General features: G+C 38.9%; 1 protein-coding gene across 4 annotated transcripts in view; it reads left to right on the forward strand.

The window, feature by feature from the left end:
- Window positions 1-13,193, forward strand: part of LOC146384031 (electrogenic sodium bicarbonate cotransporter 1-like) — a 34,160-nt gene extending 20,967 nt beyond the window's left edge. For 2 of the 4 annotated variants that reach the window (XM_084935715.1, XM_084935717.1), the window contains 14 exons: window positions 1,344-1,477; window positions 2,382-2,644; window positions 3,634-3,686; window positions 3,876-4,061; window positions 4,534-4,647; window positions 5,091-5,252; window positions 5,944-6,122; window positions 7,026-7,098; window positions 7,827-7,895; window positions 9,925-10,098; window positions 10,194-10,358; window positions 10,485-10,581; window positions 10,879-10,952; window positions 11,072-11,187. In XM_084935715.1, coding sequence (XP_084791841.1) covers window positions 1,344-1,477; window positions 2,382-2,644; window positions 3,634-3,686; window positions 3,876-4,061; window positions 4,534-4,647; window positions 5,091-5,252; window positions 5,944-6,122; window positions 7,026-7,098; window positions 7,827-7,895; window positions 9,925-10,098; window positions 10,194-10,358; window positions 10,485-10,581; window positions 10,879-10,922 — 1,713 coding nt within the window. In that variant the 3' untranslated portion in view covers window positions 10,923-10,952; window positions 11,072-11,187. Of the gene's footprint in view, window positions 1-1,343; window positions 1,478-2,381; window positions 2,645-3,633; window positions 3,687-3,875; window positions 4,062-4,533; window positions 4,648-5,090; window positions 5,253-5,943; window positions 6,123-7,025; window positions 7,099-7,826; window positions 7,896-9,924; window positions 10,099-10,193; window positions 10,359-10,484; window positions 10,582-10,878; window positions 10,953-11,071 lie in introns of all 4 variants that reach the window. The other 2 variants (XM_084935714.1, XM_084935716.1) reach the window with 2 other exon arrangements.
- The last annotated feature ends 5,755 nt before the right edge of the window (window positions 13,194-18,948 follow it).

An 18,948-nucleotide genomic window follows, 5' to 3' on the forward strand; every position in this document is an offset into this window, starting at 1 on the left:
CTCTGATGATTCAAAAGCTTGTGTTTACTCCCTGCCGATGTCTCATCAGTCAAACAATCTCAGCAAAAACATTGCAGCATTGTGTAATTTCCTTTTTATGTGTATTTTTCTTTCTCATAGCCGTGGCTCTCCGGCGATGCTCTGTGGAATGCTGGTGTTTCTGCTTTTTGTTGACTTTATATTTATGCTTTTCTGCCAATGTGATTGCCTCACTGTTGTTTGTTGCTACTTTTGTCTGTTTACACCGATACATTGTGTCACACAGTGTACTCCTCTGTTCTGAAGCAGTCTATTATTTCAACATTTTCAAAGAGATTCTCAGCTGCCTAATACTAAAGCCCCTTATTGTTGCTCATGCACAGTGTGAATGTGACAAGGTTAAAGAGCTGATAAACAATGATAAACTGTCTCGATTTCCCAAATCCTTGCCCAACTCTAAATTTCTTCTCTGCTCACATGTGTGGGATTTGTCTCTTGCATTCTTCTACCTCTCACTCTCATAGCACATATTTCTGTCTGCCGTAAGCAAACACTGTCCATTTATGAGTTTCAGACTGAATTTATTTGCACAGTGTTTGCTGCTGTCACCGTCATCATCGATTTAAACCTTTAAACTAACACAACACACTGCAGCAGATAAGCCATGGTAATGTTGAGCTCAGAGGCTCACTCTGCATCCATCTGTCACACCTGCTGTTAGCAGGAAGCGTCGTATGATTGTGATATGTCAGCGTACAACACCAACTGCATCCACCCCGATGCCTCTCACAGCACGGTGTAGAAGTATGGCAGGCTGAATGGTGATGAAGCCGCTTTCTTTGGCCTCTCATGTGACAGAGACCTGAGGAGCACCAGCCTCAGGAGATTTGCCCGGGCTGTAAATAACTACAGATCCAGATTAATCAGCCACAGTAGCCTCGTCATGGCTGTGTTTCTAATGACTCCTCCACCCGCCCCTCCCTTACCAATAGTGGGTCCTCAATACTCCTGCGTCGCTACACCTTCCCACTCAACAGAGGGATTCCCTGTCCTCGCTGGACCTTTCCCAGTGTATGCTCACTACTACAGCATTGTCATTATTAGCTTTTCATCCAGTGCAAGTTGCTTTAAAAAAAATAAAGTGTTAAGAAAAAAAAAAAAAACAACGTGAAGGGAAACTAAACAGGCCTGTCCTGATTGACCAGAACTGCAGCTGTGTATGGGGAAAACACTATTCCTGCGTGAGTAAGTAGGAATTACGCAATAATTAATGGGGAATAAAATGAGAAAGGATGCAGAATATTGTGAGAAGTGTTGTATGTAAAGTTTTCATTCTTCCCCCCCCCGCATGTACTGTGTCGTAGGGAGTGCTGGAAAGCTTCCTTGGAACAGCACTGACGGGAGCAGTGTTCTGTCTGCTGGCTGGTCAGCCCCTGACTATTCTCAGCAGCACCGGACCGGTGCTAGTCTTTGAAAGGCTCCTCTTTAGTTTCAGCAAGTGAGTATTTCATGGCTAAAAAGTCACTCGGCTGTACACAAGGGTTAAACAGAGGTCAAAAACAGCAGCAGTAGACTGTTGCAGAAATTTTATAGATTACAGTCTCTCCCCAAAGGACAGATGCGTGTGTTTATAAAGATCATTGTGACCACTACAAGAGAAGTTAAAAATATAAGCACGAAGAATTCAGGGAGATTACTCACATTTAGTAGTAGGCTGGTGACTTTGGGTCAAAGGTTGCTTCACTGGAACTTTTTATTTATTTATTTTTTGCACTTACTGGTAATAAATGATTGTCAGCTGGTTGTGTTTATGAGCTTTCACCTGTTTTGCCTTCTGCTTCCTGTCTCGACTATGTGGAAGACGAGAGCAGCAAGGACACGCCATGATGGTGTGATAGCAGTGCCTAAATTTTAGGTATACGTTATTGTGGGGATAAAATGTCATTTCACCTCAGTTCAAGGGTATTAAATACTGCCTACTCTCACTTCCTTCCAACTACACTGCCTCTCTTACCCCCAAAGGAGTCTTCTAGCGTTACCAAAAACACCACCCTGCATATGTTCCATTATTAATAATTCACTCTCATTTAATTTTACGCTGTGACTGAAGAGTGTTGTGGCGCCTGTGCCCTCTCAATGTTTTCGTGCTTCGAGTCAACTGTTGCCGAGTCAGTGGCAGCTGCTCACTACAGCTGTTGTGGATGCATGTTATCCTACAGCTGCAATAAAGAGAAAAACCTGCTGCCGTTTTCCCTTGGAGGACCCCAGAGCAATATTTATATACCTCTGAGCGCCTTGTATTTTCTCAAAGTGCCGTGAATTCTTGGGTGGATTGTAAAATAAAATATTGAGATGTAAGAGTTCCCTTGCTCACTCTGTGTGAAATGTATCCTCTCCCTCAGAGACAACGGCTTCGACTACCTTGAATTCCGGCTGTGGATCGGACTGTGGTCGGCCATGTTCTGTCTGGTGCTGGTCGCCACAGACGCCAGCTTCCTGGTGCAGTATTTCACACGCTTCACGGAGGAAGGCTTTTCGGCGCTCATCAGCTTCATTTTCATCTACGATGCTTTCAAGAAGATGATAAAGCTGGCCCACTACCACCCGATCAACACGGATTATGATCCCAACCTTGTCACTCAGTACGACTGCCGCTGCATGCCTGGTGTGTAGTCTTTATTATTGCTGCTGCTGCAGATAGAGAGAAGATACCAGAGTAATAGGAAGAGTTTTACCTTCAACATTAGCAGTGGTATACCTCCACTCTGTTCTAAACCATCTTTTGCCTGAATTTTGGGCTTCTTTTAAAGCAGGTGTTACTCACTGTACATCGTGGGCCACATACAGCCCACTTTTATCTAAAAGGATTTTTAAATATAGTAGTAAAAAACAAAGGTTTCTGTTATTTATTTGCTTACCTATTACTTTGATGTAATATGAATGAATGAATGTCGGGGTGAGGTCTTTAGAGTTAAAAGTAGAAAAACTTATTCCCCTCCTGCACTTGAGTCTTTACTGTGCCCATTTTGCTCCCCCAGGCCTGATGTTTGACACCCTTGCCTTAGAGCATAGTTGTCAAACTCTGGCCCGCGAATCCATACCAAATTATTATTAGAGCTGGCCTACTGGTATTATACAGCTAATATATATATTGTTTGGTATTAAGCTTTGCTTGTTCCATGTTCAGTTTTTCAGTAAAACTTGTTTGAGTCCATAAGAAGAGATTCATTCTTAAATCTGGAGGAAGATGTTTTTTTTTCAATAAATATTAATGTTAGCCCACGACCTTGTTCCAGTTTTGAATTTTGGCCCACTGTGTATTTGAGTTTGACACCCCTGCCTTAGAGTTTCAGGAATGATGATACCATGTGATGCTGAAAGTTGAATAGTCATATATGGTTTTTGTGTTGGATTAATTTGTCTTTTAATTTAGATTTAAGTTTATTTATTTATTTTTTGTATTTACAGTGAAAATGACAAATGATAGCAGAATGTGTGACCCTGTAGATATCGCTTTCTCAGCACTGCTGAGACACTGTTTTTGTGTCGCGTGACTTGCCAATATTCTTTGACACGGATTTAAAATGGCAAATGCATTTATTAGACAACGTTTTCTTGTTTTAGTGATAAGATATTATGTTGTTTCTTCACTAGGCAACTCGTCAGAACTCTTTGATCTATCTGCCCTGACAAACAGTACTGATCTGGTATGTAGTGCCCTTGTGTTCAGTAACAATGAGTCAGAATTCACTGCTTCAAAGGCTGCGGGGTTTTTTTTTTTTTTTTTTTTTTTTGTTTGTTTGTTTCGTTTAGTTTTTTCTTCAGGCATTTTTTTTGGGGGGGTTGAAACTGATAACTGTTTTGTTCTTTTCTGTTTCTGCCTTTTTTCACTCCAGCCAGTAAATGCTACCTTGGCATCTCTGACCAAGAAGCAGTGTATGAAGTATGGAGGACAGTTAGTTGGAGAAAGCTGTGGCTACATACCTGACATCACCCTGATGTCTTTCATTTTGTTCCTTGGGACCTACACCTGCTCCATGTCTCTGAAGAAGTTCAAGACGAGCCGCTTTTTCCCCACCCGAGTGAGTGACAGTCACATCGTTTTTCCACATCTAGATGAGTTGTAGCCAGCGTTGTGGTGCATATTTTCCCAGATTTCCCGATTACTTAATATGTGACCACATTTTTATATGTTTCAGTTGCATTTTACTTAAAATTATTGATTCGTGTTTATTGAGGGTGAAGAAGTCCTTTTTTTTTTTTTTTTTGCATCTTGGTTTGCATGGAAGTCTTTCTTTGTGGAGTTTGCACATTCTCCCTGTGCCTGTGTGGGTTTCCCCAGGTGCTCCGGTTTATTCCCTAAAGTCTAAAGACGTGCTTGTTAAGTTAATTGGACGTGGGAGTGTGCAATTGTCTGTCAAGCTGTGTTAGCTTGCCTGCATTTTTTTTTTTCAGCACTCAAAGAAAAGGGTCGGCACACTTTTCTTCAAAACTTCCAGCCCCACAAACTCAAAGACACTGTCAAACCCTCCTTAAACGTGTCCTCCTTTCTAGGTGAGGAAGCTCATCAGTGACTTTGCGATCATCTTGGCCATCCTTCTCTTCTGCGGTGTGGATGCCTTAGTTGGTGTGGAGACTCCAAAGCTCATAGTGCCAAGTGAATTCAAGGTACGCATCTCCCGGAAGTTTGCCAGTGTACTAGAAAGTCCTCATTTCATCGTGACGTTTTGAAATCATTGACTGAATTGTCTTTCAGTGGTGCTCTTTCCTCCGATTACACCTATAATGAATGATGTTTCGGCAAGAAAGCCTGTGTAATTCTTCCAAATCCAAGCATAATGCTTTTCTTTGTAGCACACCCAGGAGGACACAGAGCTTGATTATAGGGGATGTGAGAACATAAACTAGCTCTTCGAGTTGCAACTTTAAATTGCAAGAACAGAGCTACCTTTGTTTGATCACAGAGTCTTAATTCACTGTTTTTCTGTCATGTAACAATGCACCGGTAATTTCAGATCTGTAATCTTTTTGAGATGATATCGGGGCTTGGATAGTCTGTCTCCAGTGTTTTTAACAGTCTTTTTTTTTTTTTTTTCTTAATTTTCCCATAGCCCACAAGTCCACTGAGGGGCTGGTTTGTTCCTCCTTTTGGAGGAAACCCTTGGTGGGTGTACCTAGCAGCTGCACTTCCTGCTCTGGTTGTCACCATTCTGATATTCATGGACCAACAGATCACCGCTGTAATTGTCAACAGGAAAGAGCACAAACTTAAGGTTGGTGCACCATCTGAAGGCTTAAGAAGAATGAAACGATTGAATACGTTCAGTAATAAAAAAGAACAGAAAAGAATCCAAACTAAGCATGTAAATTTTTATTTCTGTAGCACATTTAAAACCAAAGTGCAGGACAGCCAAAGTATCAATAGGTAAAGCCAAGTTTCATGAAATGACAACAAGAACTTGTCAGTGAATTTCTTTTCAGTACAAGTTTCTAAAGATCAGAAGAATACACAAAGTCAGGAAGATGAAGGGATATAAGACAAAAATGTTGACCATGAAAATCCAATGAATGGTACATAAAAGACTAGTTAAAAATGGACACAGGAAGCCAAAATCAAAGTATAAACAACAATAAGAAGACTCCAACAGTAAACTAAGACTGGACTGAACAAAAAGCCACAGAGCAGCAGTGATGAAAGAGTCTAGAAATGGATCTTACCTGCAGTACCAGGAATGACATGCAATGAAATACCTTTTATTCCTTATCTGTTTCTGGATTAAACAGTCAATTGTAGTCATTTGCACTGCATTTGTCTAATTGTATACATATATTCCCAGACTTCCTGATATATTATTAATATGTGACGCTCAGTGTGCTCTGATCACACTATTGCAGCAGCACATGATTTGTTTAATATCTGGAGTGTGGGAACCACTTGTTATATTATTTTTCGTCTCCTGTTAGAAAGGGGCAGGTTATCACTTGGACCTGTTCTGGGTGGCCATCCTGATAGTGATCTGCTCTTTCATGGGCCTGCCATGGTATGTGGCTGCCACTGTCATTTCCATCGCCCACATCGACTCTCTGAAAATGGAGACCGAGACTTCTGCTCCCGGAGAGCAGCCTAAATTCCTGGGTGTCAGGTGAGTTAAAGCAGCTGCTGGACGCTGTGTTGACGTCACTTAACAATTAAATTCATTCTGGCATGGTGGTCTCGAACAAAGGTGTCTCAGTTTTCCCAGAGCACTGTCAGTATTTGATTGTACTAGCTAGTTAATTGCATTCATTTTAGATTGAAGTGATTAAAAAAAAAGAAGAAAAAAGAAATCACTCAGGTGGTTTGCATAATGCTGTGTGCAGTAACACATACGCACACACTGCGAAAAATACCTGCTGCGTGCACAGTCCTTTCTTTAGAAAAGGAAAAATCATTTTATCCAAAAAGGCAATTACTCTCCAGCAACAACAGGAGGAGGGGAGGAAATGGAAAGATTCAATTAATCATGAATTAGACAGTCAGGAAGGAACAGAAGAGAGAAAACAGTCTTGGAAAATGACAGAAAGGGGTAAATCTACACAGAGCTCTCTGTGTACATACAGATATAAATACTCCTACAGTTCTTTAGGGAGAATGACTTCATAGAAAAAATGGAAAAATGAAAACAAAACAAACTTGTCAGCGAGGTGGAGGTCAGGAAAAAGTTTATTTTTTGTTACCAAGTCTGCAAAGACTGTGTATCATCGTGGATTTGTATAGTTGATGACAGGGATTTCCTCCATGTGGTTAACTGATTGGAGCGTGAGCCGTTTAGATTTATCATGCTCATTGTTTTTACGAACTGTAACGTTTGCATATGCAACCATTAGACATGAAATTCCAGCACACGGATGATCAAAAAGGTGTGTGTATGATGTAGATGCCATGCTGTCTTTTGTGAATTTTGCCTAGGGGAATAATAAACACACTAAAAAAACAATAAAAGTTTTTAACTTCTCTGAATCAAATCTGCTGATTAATTTGTGTGACGTTTCCCCCTCTAACTCAGGGAACAGCGAGTCACTGGTATCTTCGTGTTCATCCTGACGGGACTCTCTGTCTTCATGGCTCCTATCCTCAAGGTAGTGCTCCAACTTCTTAATTCTTCTGTGGAATTATGGATTACTGTCCGCCCGTTTTAGGACAAACTCCTGTCTTCCCTCTGAAATGTAAAATAATTTCAAGTCTTTTATTCATCCGATTAGGAGCTTCTATAGCTGAAGTAATATGTTGTGAAATAAGAATGTGCATCAGGGCTTAAGCTCCGGTTGCAGCACCTCGGCTTCTCAAATTTCCATTTCTTTGTTGAGCTGCCCATGAGTTGTGAAGACTCTGAGAGGTGATTTTTTTAAGCTGGTACACCCCCTTGAGGGGATTTTCTATACTGCGTTTCTGATTCTCAGAAATAGCATTTTGTTTCTGCATGAACCGTATTATAGTGGCATAAAATAAAACATTTTCATGTATTTTTCAATTTTTGCTCTAAGTTGCCTCATTTTAGCAATTTCTTTTCATATATTTTATATTTTTTATATTATTAAAAAAAATTTTTACGCTGATCTAGCAGCAGGTACTTCTCAGTCCTGTGCAAGCTAAAAGCCCGGTCACACTGGTGGCTCAGTAAAAAGAACATTCTTAGAAAAGCTTCTTGTGGACTATTTTTAACTAAGCAGTGTGAGCCAAAAGAAGTCATGTTTCTTCTGAGAGGGTAGCTTTGATCCGCGTGTTTCTGTTTCCTCTTTTTGTTTTTTAAGTCACAGTCACACGTGTAACATTAATATCTTTTTTTACTGTGTTCTGTGTTCTTCAGTTCATTCCCATGCCAGTGCTCTATGGTGTGTTCCTCTACATGGGTGTGGCATCGCTCAATGGTGTCCAGGTGAGTCACTTTGCCCTGTTCACTACCTACTAACCAGTGTTGGGTGGGTTGCTTGGAAAAAAACATAGCACACATAATAATTAAAATATGATGAATTTCTTTTTGTGTTTTATTAAGAAAAGAAGTAATAACGCTTAAACCAGAGCACAAAGAACAACTAAAACAGAATGAACAGACTCTCAAAAGTTGTCACTGGAATTTGTACAGTTTAATACATAATTTTTCTAGCTAGCGTCCACACTAACTATACAAATAATGTATTCTGCTGATGTATTAATTGTGTCATTTACTTATTATTCTTATTGTAAAAATGTGAAACAATGATTTATTTTTTTTTGCAGTAATTTTTTATATTAAAAAATCTTTCTAATTTGTCATTAGAAAAGAAATCCTAATTTTCAAAATATTTCATATCATTTAAATTCTTCAATCCAAAATAAATAATTCCTTTAGGTTTGCAACTTTGAAAAGAAACATAATGATTTATTAATAAAAAGAGTTTGTTTAATAGGCTTAAAAGGTGGAAATTAAAGTATTTTATCTTATTTTATTTTGTCCTTAATACCAATAATATTTTAAAAAAGAACCACTCTGAGAGATGCCAGCATGGTGGTTAGCACTGTTGCCGCACAGCAAGAAGGTCCTTAGTTCAATTCCACCATCAGGCCGGGGTCTTTCTGTGTGGAGTTTGCATGTTCTCCCCGTGTTTGCGTGGGTTCCCTCCAGGTACTCTGGCTTCCTCCCACCGTCCAAAGACGTGCAGTTTGTGGGGATAGGTTAATTGAAAAATTGCCCATAGGTATGAATTCGGGAGTGAATGTGAGCGCGAATGGTTGTCTCTGTGTGTTAGCCCTGGCAAGACTGGCAACCTGTCCAGGGTGTACCCTGCCTCTCGCCCTATGACAGCTGGGAAAGGCTCCAGCGCCCCCCGCGACCCTGAAAAGGATAAGTGGAAGTGAATAGATGGATGGATGGATAACTCTGAGAGTGCAAACCTCTGCCGAAGTAGCTCACTCTCTGGGTAGTATTTACTTTAGGATAACGTGACGGATGTTTACTTTGATTACACATGTAGGAGTAGGTAATGGAAAATCGATATTGATTTGTAAATAAGTGGAGATGAATAACTTGAGCTTAATATTATAAGAGCATATATTTCTGACTAACTAGGCAGCTCTTTCTCTTGACAGTGTAATGTGATAGTATAAATAGTATATGAGAGTATACAGGAAAATATAATGTGAGATTAAGAATCTCCATATACCAGTATCAAATGTCCCCCGATGTTGTAAATGATGTAAGCATAGTTCCAAAGATAAAATACATTTTTATGAAGGTTTTCCTTGATTTGACCTTGAGGGAGAGGTCATACACCCAAAGTAATGTGATATTTAGAGTCCTCACTGTTGTCAATACAGTATAAACCATACCAGTAAGAAACACAGTTTAAAATAGCTCTCTCAATCATCAATATTACCACTATGACCTTCAGCTCAATCTATAGACCATGAAGGAGAGGTCAGAGGGAAGTGTGACCGGATATTTTAAATATTGTTATGATACTTTTTATATGTTGACAACAAACACCACACTTGTAAGAATCATAGTTGCCTTTTGTCATTTTTCAACCCATAAATTATTAAGTTGACCTTGAAAACATTGGTGATGTAAATCACAGATTCTTAACATGAGTCTAATCTACATCTCTACAAAGTTTGATGGAAATTCATTCAGGATTTTCTGAGCTATTGAGTTTACAGATGGAATGGATGAAAGCGTTTCCAAAAACATAACCTCCTTGGCGGAGGTAATTTATCAATACTTGGATTACATTATACATTGGTACATTATTGGATATTTTAATAGGAAAAAGCTGACTGCGTAGCACTGCTGTCTCAGAGTATCAACCAAAATTGGAAAACGAAAAGTCATACAGGAGTATAAAATCTCTGAATTGTTTTCCAGGTTCTAACTGCAGCGTGTCCGATCTCTTAACCTACTGAACTTTTTATCTGTTTCCTTGATCCAGTTCATGGATCGCTTGCAGCTGCTCCTCATGCCTGCCAAGCACCAGCCGGACCTGATCTACCTGCGGCACGTTCCCCAGAGACGCATCCACCTCTTTACTTTCATCCAGGCCCTGTGCCTGGCCTTCCTGTGGATCCTCAAATCTACTGTCGCTGCCATCATTTTCCCTGTCATGGTGAGGCAAGGCTGATGTGACCAGTCACAAGTGCACAGAGCTCTGTATTTTGCCCTGAACATTTAATTGATTCAAACTTTTCCTCTCTTTATAAGATTTTGGCATTGGTTGCTGTTCGCAAAGGAATGGACTACGTGTTTTCCCAGCATGACCTCAGCTACCTGGATGATGTCATCCCAGAGAAAGACAAGAAGAAGAAAGAAGATGAGAAGAAAAAGAAAAACAAGAAGAAGGGAAGCATTGACAGTGAAATTGAATTTGTAAGTAAATGTCCATATGCGTTCAAAAAAGGAAGGCATGATACAGTTTCATTAAACGGTTATCGTCCAGTTCCCCACATCAAAGTAATCCATGAGTGTTAATGTTTTCATTCCCTCCTCCCACAGTCTGACTACCCCTACCATGCAAATAATATCCCCAGTATAAAAATCTCTATGGATATGATGGAACAGGAGCCCATGTTGGGAGATAAATCTTTGGATAGTGAGTACTAGTCAGGATTTGCTTTGCTTTAGCTTCAAAGGGCCGCTCCAACTAAAGGCTTCCTTTTCTTGTCATGCTAGCCCTCTTGCATTTCACTCATATGACATTTAACATCTTTAAAGATCAGCATGCTTTCCTGTCTGTTTCTAATGGTTCTCTGAGCAGCCCATTTGGGCTTTTAACACTAAAAGCAGCTTTGCTGTTCTTGCTTTTCTTCCCCTCCCCCCACTACTACTTGAAATTCATGATTGATTGATGTTATAAAAAGTTTTTCTGTCATATTTTTCTTTCCGCCAGGACTTCCATCGTCGACTTTCCTTCACCCCCATACACCGTGCTGAGCACTACTTTTTCTCCCCGTCTGTGGATAAGTAAGTGACAACCTGCTGTCATTTGAATATTTGTACATTCAAAAGGCAAAATGCACAAATATTACACACCATGTGATTTTTAAGTTTTTCCTGAGGCGTAACATTTTTGCCTCTTTCAGTCTCGACAGCGGTTCATACAAAAAAGGTTCACCTCAGATTCGAATACGCCGGGACTCTGTGGACAGCTGTTTCGTCTGCAAGAAAGGGTCCGAAAGTGTCCTGTGAAAAAACCAGCACAACACAGAAACCACACCCATTCTCTCTTTTGTTTTTAGTTTTTTTTTTTTTGCTTTTTGTACTGTAATACTGCCTCATAACAGTGTTTTTTAATATGCCACGTGCGAGGATTTGAATCCGATTAGCTGGAAAAGTATTTGTCATTGAAAGACTTTGGTGGTACTGAATTTTAATAAGTGCTGACACAAGACCATTTGTATCATTTTACTGCAGGAGACAAAAGGACTTCACAAGGTCACACAGTTTTTTCCTAATCTTCCCAATTTGTATGTTAATAACGGAACAAGAATCAGGCTGGAGTTGTGGTAATCATCAAATAGACCCAGAGATCCAATTTTGAGCTTCATAACACGCACACCACTTTCACTTATTCTTTTTAATAATATCCTACATAACCAGCCTCTCTTCCTAAGTACTGTGTTTAGTAGTTATTTTTTAAGGTTATTAAGGCATAGCTCTTGGAACCTTGAGATTCAAACACAGTGGAGGTACTGCACAGAGGATTCAGAGTCCTCCTTTAGTGAACAAAAGACTAATCTATGCACACTTACACGAGGAACTTGATGTGAAGCATCCATCTAAAGATGCGTGTTCATAAACACCCCCAGAAAAATAATGCAACATGCTTGAATGTGGCAAGAAATAAATGGTTCAACAACACGCAGACTGGAACTACAATATTTGTTTCCTAATCTTGATTGTTGCTCCCCTTTTTTTCTTTATTTATTATATTTAAACTCACAAAGGTTGCTGGTTGAATATTAAATACAACTTAGCCATTTAACCTTTTGTGGAAATTTGAAGTTTCTTTGATCTGTATCCACTCAGCTGTGTTGTCCCCATTGTGGGGATTTATCCATGTACTATACCTGTATGTAGCACTACCTCTTATATACTGTAGGTGCCAGGCGTGATATATTAATATATCTGCTGTGCATTGATTTGTGATCAAATACTAAAAAACCCCCTAAAAATCAGACGAACTGGCACTAGGATCTCTGAATCATTTAAGATACATTTAAATACTATGTGCAAACTGCAATGAGTGAATAAAGGGGCAGCATCACCCACATTTCTTATCAAAAAGCAAATAAAAATTTCTAAATATGTTTATTTAACAATTTTAGTTTATTAAAATTAAGGAGAAAGAAAGTCTTGTTTTCCTCCTGATGGTCCAAGAGTTGAAAGCTGGGAAGAGCTGAGAAGTATTTAGCCCATCCCATGCTTCATATTCCTATATACTTAAGTATCAACATGTTACTGAGTCTGATTCAGTTCAATTTATTCAAAATATGTTAACTTAATCAAGTTCCAATCTTTTTATTGTTTTGTGTGTTATATGTATTTGTTTCGTTTTTTGCAAATCAACAATCACTGTGAGATTATTACGATAATGCAACTTCTGGTTCTGGAAGAGCTACCGCTTATTAGTGCGCAAGGATATTTTTCTGAGACACTGGTGTCTATGCATTATCCAAATTTAATTTAGTAACAGCTGGATGAGCAGTGAAATATGCCAATCACACGTTAGACAAATGACTTGATCATGCTTGTTGCTACTTATTGCTTATTGAAGTATACACTGGTAACTTTAACTGATTCGGTTTTAAGGTGTCGTTGCCTATCTGAATGTAATAAATCCTAATGAACTGAAATATAGATGATCCTTGAAGAAATGACATGCACAGTTGGTGTCACTTCTGATTTTTAGTGCAAATAGGGGTTTGATTCTTGCTTTGAGCAATCGCTTCCATGTAGCTTGGACACAAAAGCCACATTGTCTTCCACTTTGTGCTTTGAGCTGCACATCTTGATCTCTTTGGACTTTCTGGTTCTGAATCTGCAATTATTGTAATATTTTTGATGTTAACGATTTTATACAAGCGTTATTATTATGTGATCAAATAATCCTAGGTTACTCAGAAGGAATAAATTTTTTTCCTTTTTTTTTTTTTTAATGAAGTAGCATTTGAAAAAAGAGCAATAAAATGGTCCAAATGATTCTTAATCAAATTGTTGTGTTTTTCTTTAACCATCAAATCTCTGTATCTTTGCCCTGCTTTATGTTTGCCTGGCTGTTCTCCAACTATTTTGGCAGCTTGAGGAGCATTTCTTATATTTCATCAAGAGTTCTGCTCTGTTGCTACCTTTTCCTCTGGAGTGACCACTGTCTGCTTCACAAGTGTTAATCTGATAGATGCCAGCGCTCAGTCACAGGGCGAAGAAAGTTAAAAAGGAAAGCTGCATATTTTCCATGATCATAGGACTCGAGTTGGCTTAAATCAAACAAATTGGCTCATTGCTGTGAGACACTGTGTTCTTTTACTTGCCAAAAGGGGGGAGGGGAGTAATAACTGCCTCCTCCACCGGTGCAGGAGAGAACATCATGTTTTGTTGCATAATACTTAATATTACTGGTGTTGTCCAAGCAACCAAACATGAATGATGGTGTGACTGTAAAAGGTCAGGGAGATATCACCTGACTGATCTAAGAAGGTGTTCTGAACCTCTGCTTCACATAACAGGAGACTTTTTCTAATAATATGGGCAACCTAATATTAGATTGTAAAAACTGGTCAGTGTAATGCATGCGCTTTGACATTCAACCATTAAAACAATAACTTCAGTAAAACCATGTGGTGTGATTTCAGCATTGCATTTTTGCATTTTGCACAAGGGGGCAGTAGTGACTCTTGTAAAAGCCACACGCATGTTCAACACCAACAGCTCAAAATAGAAAATGTGATGAAGACTGTCTCAGCGCTGCATCAAGATACACAGAAAAGTCTCATCTGTCAGAAAACTGTGTGTGTTGGAAAGAGTTTATAACCAATTGCTTTGGTTACTGCAGGTAAAAGATACTGCTTCTAAGATCAGCAGCATTCAGGTTAGGAAAATCCACTTTGGCAATCTAAATGTGGTTCTTATTCCTTATGACTAGAATTTATGAGTAAATGATCCTCAAAAAAAAAAAGGAAAAATAAGATAGGAATTACTTATTCATCCCATATTTGGGAAACGTAATGATGTTTGAATGTTTTCTTAGCCAAAATAATATCAGCACATTTCTTGAACGTTCACGTCGTATCTACAGTTTGTTCAGATTATTGGCGACTCCCTCATTAAAATGTTAACGCTTGATCTGAGGAAAGCAAACAGTTCGTGCTGCAGCAAGAAACAAATGTCCTGCTCAGTTACTGCCCAAGCAGCTTTTATTGCTCATAATAAACTGCTGGCCCTCAGTGCACGCTGTTCATCTCTCCCTTGACATGGGCTCCGAGGTTCATAACAGTGTCCTGTGATTGCTTGTCCAGACTTTGTTCACTGTTTAATTTCCCAGTCGAGAGAGGCCATTAGTGTGTTTTCCCCAGGGGGCATTATAGGCTGTTCAACAGGGTCATGCTGTTGGTTGTTTATTTTTTTTCCATAATAAAATATCTTTGACTCTGCCAAGAAATGGAGTCTGCTCAGCTCAGGTCCACCTTACATGTGTTTTGAGCCATGTCCAGAACACATAGCAGTGCCATAACATCATTATTTTGTTGAGGGTGAATACACGGTCCATAGACGGATGTTTTATGCTGCTTTACATACACTCATCATGGTTATGAATGTCATTTCTGTTTTTTGTTTTTTGAGATTTCAATGATTGTAGAGCATACATCTTTAATTACTTTAAAGTGAAGCAAGTTTTACCTCGCCATGAACCAAGTGGGTGCTGGTGTTTGGAGGAGTAAATGTGGCGCTTTTAAACCTAAGAACACTTCACAAGCTGCCAAACACGGTGCTCTGGGACTGTTTTGCTGCCAGTAGTACTGGTACATTACCTCCAAACAGCCAGATGGTTGAAATTTGGACACAGGCAGTAGTTCCAACATGAGAATGATCCCAAACACACATCAAAACTGGTTTTGAAATGGATAAAGCAGGCTAACATCTAGAATGGTGTTCCCAATGCTCTGACCTCAAACCCTATTGAAACTCTCTGGACTATGCTTAAAAGCGAACCTTTGTCAGGAAACCAATCAGTTTTGCCCCCAAAAATCAAATATGCTACCATAATTATTGTTGATGGCTACCAAAACCATCAGGTCGAGCTGCACCTTGCTAAGATTTGACTCTGTAAGTATACTCTGACTTTTGAACTTGTGTGGATTATAATACAATCCCCAATAAATTCAAACTTATGTTTAAAATGTATGCTGTACAATCATTTCACCCTGGAAAAACAACAGTTCAGAGAAATCATCAAAAGCCCAAAATTACCATGACATTCATGCCCGTGATGAGAGTATGTGACTTCTGACTGTACATACTGCACATAAGAAATATTTTAGTCCTTTATGTTTAGTTGAGTAAGATTTTCAAATCATCCCATATTTTCCTGTGAGATTAGCTTCAGATGAGATTATGCAGAAGTTTGTCTTGCCCTCTCATTTCTTCCATGGGTTTACACCTGAGGACAAAGAGGCGTATTGTATCGGATTAAGCATATGTTCCATTATTCTCACATTTTTCACAAGGTTTACCATTTGCCACTATTCTTAGACATACTATGACATTTTAACAACTTCATATAAAGCAACACTATGGCTGTGTACTTTTGAGAAAGCGAAAACTAAAGGCAAAAAAGAAGCCTGCCCGGCCATAACAATTTCCCCCCTCTGACTTCTTTCTGTGGTCAGAATCCATAGAGATTTGAGATATAATCATTTTAACGTGTTAATTATACAACCTGAAGCAACTGCAGGTAATGCCTGAAGTGTTTTTCTAACACTCACAGTAATTAACTATTTTGCAAGGCAAAAACATTAGCTGGCTTCCTCCCTTCTATGTACTCAGCATTCCACTCGCGAAGCACAAAAACTTTCTGCACCCTGGTCAGGTATCGCTTTGTACAATCACTCCTCACACACTTTCTTCCTCATCTCTCGATCTTGCATTAATCAGATACTGACGACCAGTGTTGGTCAAGTTACTTGAAAAAAGTAATCAGTAACTAATTACTGATTACTTCCCCAAAAAAGTAATCCCGTTAATTTACTGATTGCTTATTTTCAAAAGTAATTAATTACTTAGTTACTTAGTTACTTTTTAAAAACACGATTTACAACCTGAATAGGTGGTAAAGCGATAGATCTTTCAGCCCAATTCTACTTTTTCTGCATAATCCATCATACAAAATGTAATCAAATGGAAAAGTCCCTTTTTAAAACTTGTTTTATTAGTTTTAATCTTTTAACTTTACGCATCAAGCAAAAATGTAATTATATGCAACATTCTCTGACTGGAAGAAATTTGTTTAATATTTAAACCTATTTTCTGCACATTCCAGCACATAAAATATTTTTTTTTTTGTGTGTTTACACTCACTCTTTCAAATAGATGCAAGTAAAACACAGCAGAAAATAAATAAAGTCAAAGACTAGCGGTCCTTTTGCTCTATTTTCACCTGTAAAGCAGGAGTAGGGTAGGCGGAGGTTACCCTGGTGCAGGTGTGCCGCAGCGGTCAGTGGAAGAATCCGCGAGTTTCTCTGTGAATTTCCCATTCCGTTGTTGCGCACTCTGTGCTTGCTTGGAAGTTTAGGGTTTTTTTTCGCTGTAAAAAGAAGTTTTCTTCCCACGCACAACGGACACTAATGTTTTTGTCACTTTTTATGGAATCAAACTCAAAATAAGGTCAGTCCTTCCATACTTTAAACGCTGCACGCTCATACTCTCTTCCGCACTCGATATATTATCCATTGTTGGTCTGCACACAGCTGTTGTCACGAATGTCGCACTCGCTTACGTCACTGCCATGAGACATTCTCGCAAAAAAATCACGGTTTTAGTAACGCAGCGTTCCTACGGGAAAGTAACGGTAATCTAATTACCGTTTTTGCAATAGTAATCCCTTACTTTACTCGTTACTTGAAAAAAGTAATCGGATTACAGTAACGCGTTACTGCCCATCTCTGCTGATGACTTTTAAATCCCTCTTCCTTGCTTCTCTACAGTTGATGTATTTTCCCTTATTAGTTACCTTCAAAGCACATTTTCCCATTAATCATGAATTCTCTTTAGTGTTTTTCCCCTCCTTCTGTGTATGTCCACCTATTGCCGAACTGACAATAAAGTTAACTTTGACTTCAGTTAAATCTAATGCAGTTGCACAGACTTTCATCACTTAGACTTCACATTTTCTCCACTTATGCAATGTGAGTGTGAAGGGTGAGTAGCAAAAAGTAAGATTTGACTAATGCCAGACTTAGTTAAATCCAAGGCTGATCCAAGACAAGCGATCATTTTAATCAGCACCTGTTTATCAGATTAATGTGCAAAAAAAAACAAAAAACAAAAATCAGATGTCTGTTCTGATGGCCACCGTTGGCCCTCACTTGCAAGGAGTCCTTGATTAGTGTGACATCTGTTGTGATGAGTTCACACAACGCCCAGGGACATCTATTGCTCCCAGCCCCTGCAACACCCAATCTATCCCTCCCAAGCGAATCTTGTCTGTGTCATTTATAAGTGCTACAGCAGTCTCTGCCTGTGCAGGTGCACTGAGGGGATGCAAGGGGTCTCAGTGTGCAGCTTGTTGCTCTGAGTGAAATTTCTGTCAAATGGATTTTAACCACTTGTAGCAGCAGAAAAAGGGGAGTAAAAAATCAGCTGTTTAAGGTAAGAACGCAAGGGTCTACCAAAGTGATTTGGTAGGCTTTTAGAAAAGTAAGTAAGTCTTTCTCAGAATATTAGTTTTTATCAGTTCTGGCTTATTTATCAGGAACAGAGTTGTAGTTCAATTATGGATCTGCATAAACTAATTTTTAGTCCCAACTATTTCAGATTATAAAAAAACTAAAAAAAAAATTTGAATGTGTAAAATAAATTTTTGCATTTTAAATATGTGCATGAGCACAAACAAGCTACTTTTAACAGCTTCTGAGCTTTTATTGTGATAGATATTTATCTTTATCTAAACATAACCATGTCTTGTTCTTTATTAGAAAAAATAACAGTGCTTACTTCACCTTTGTTTAAATAGTCTGGATGACAGAGCCTTGACCTGATTCTATTAAAATTAAAAGAAAAAAAAAACTACAATGTGTAATAATGTGTTCGATTAATCTCCTGAGATGCAAGCTCTTGCTTGGAATACAAGTCTGAAAAGTAAGTATCACCTTTAAACAGTGTTTTTTCAAAATAGAAAATACGGAAAAGCGGAAAAGCCAAAATGTGATGCTCCAATAAGAGGGTGGCCTCAGGGGGCCTCAGGAGGTTAAAATACCTATGCATTAGATTTTTAATCCATGACACAAGGACACAGTTTGAATTAACAGTTTATTAAAAATAGCTGAGTAACTGAGTTCAACATTGAAGTCTTGGGAGAAATATGAGCATAGCTTTGGAGAATTAAAAAAAAAAGGATCAGAATAAAGGTAACCTTCCCAGACTGCTGTCTTACAGTAACTGCGCTAACAATCCACAGGCCAGCAGGTAGTGATTCCCACTGGTCCCAGAACAGATGACTTTTAATCAGTCAGTGTGAGCATCCACTGAATCAAGCCACTTGTACTGACCCAAGAATTGGTTTATTGATTACCGGTGAGGTTCTATTGGTCTATGTTATTACCAATTGATTTCTTCTCCTGGTAATCAGGATTGCCTTCCCATCGGGAGGACCATGTTGATCTGGCTCATGATTAGTTGGCTTTGTTTAGAAAAGCTGTTGGAAATGGCCAATCCCTTAACAGATTACAGTACTGCCTGATTCTAT

The sequence above is a fragment of the Perissodus microlepis genome, chromosome 7 (genome assembly GCF_051167445.1).
Source record: "Perissodus microlepis isolate ML-2025 ecotype Zambia chromosome 7, ASM5116744v1, whole genome shotgun sequence".
Classification (NCBI taxonomy): Eukaryota; Metazoa; Chordata; class Actinopteri; order Cichliformes; family Cichlidae; genus Perissodus; species Perissodus microlepis.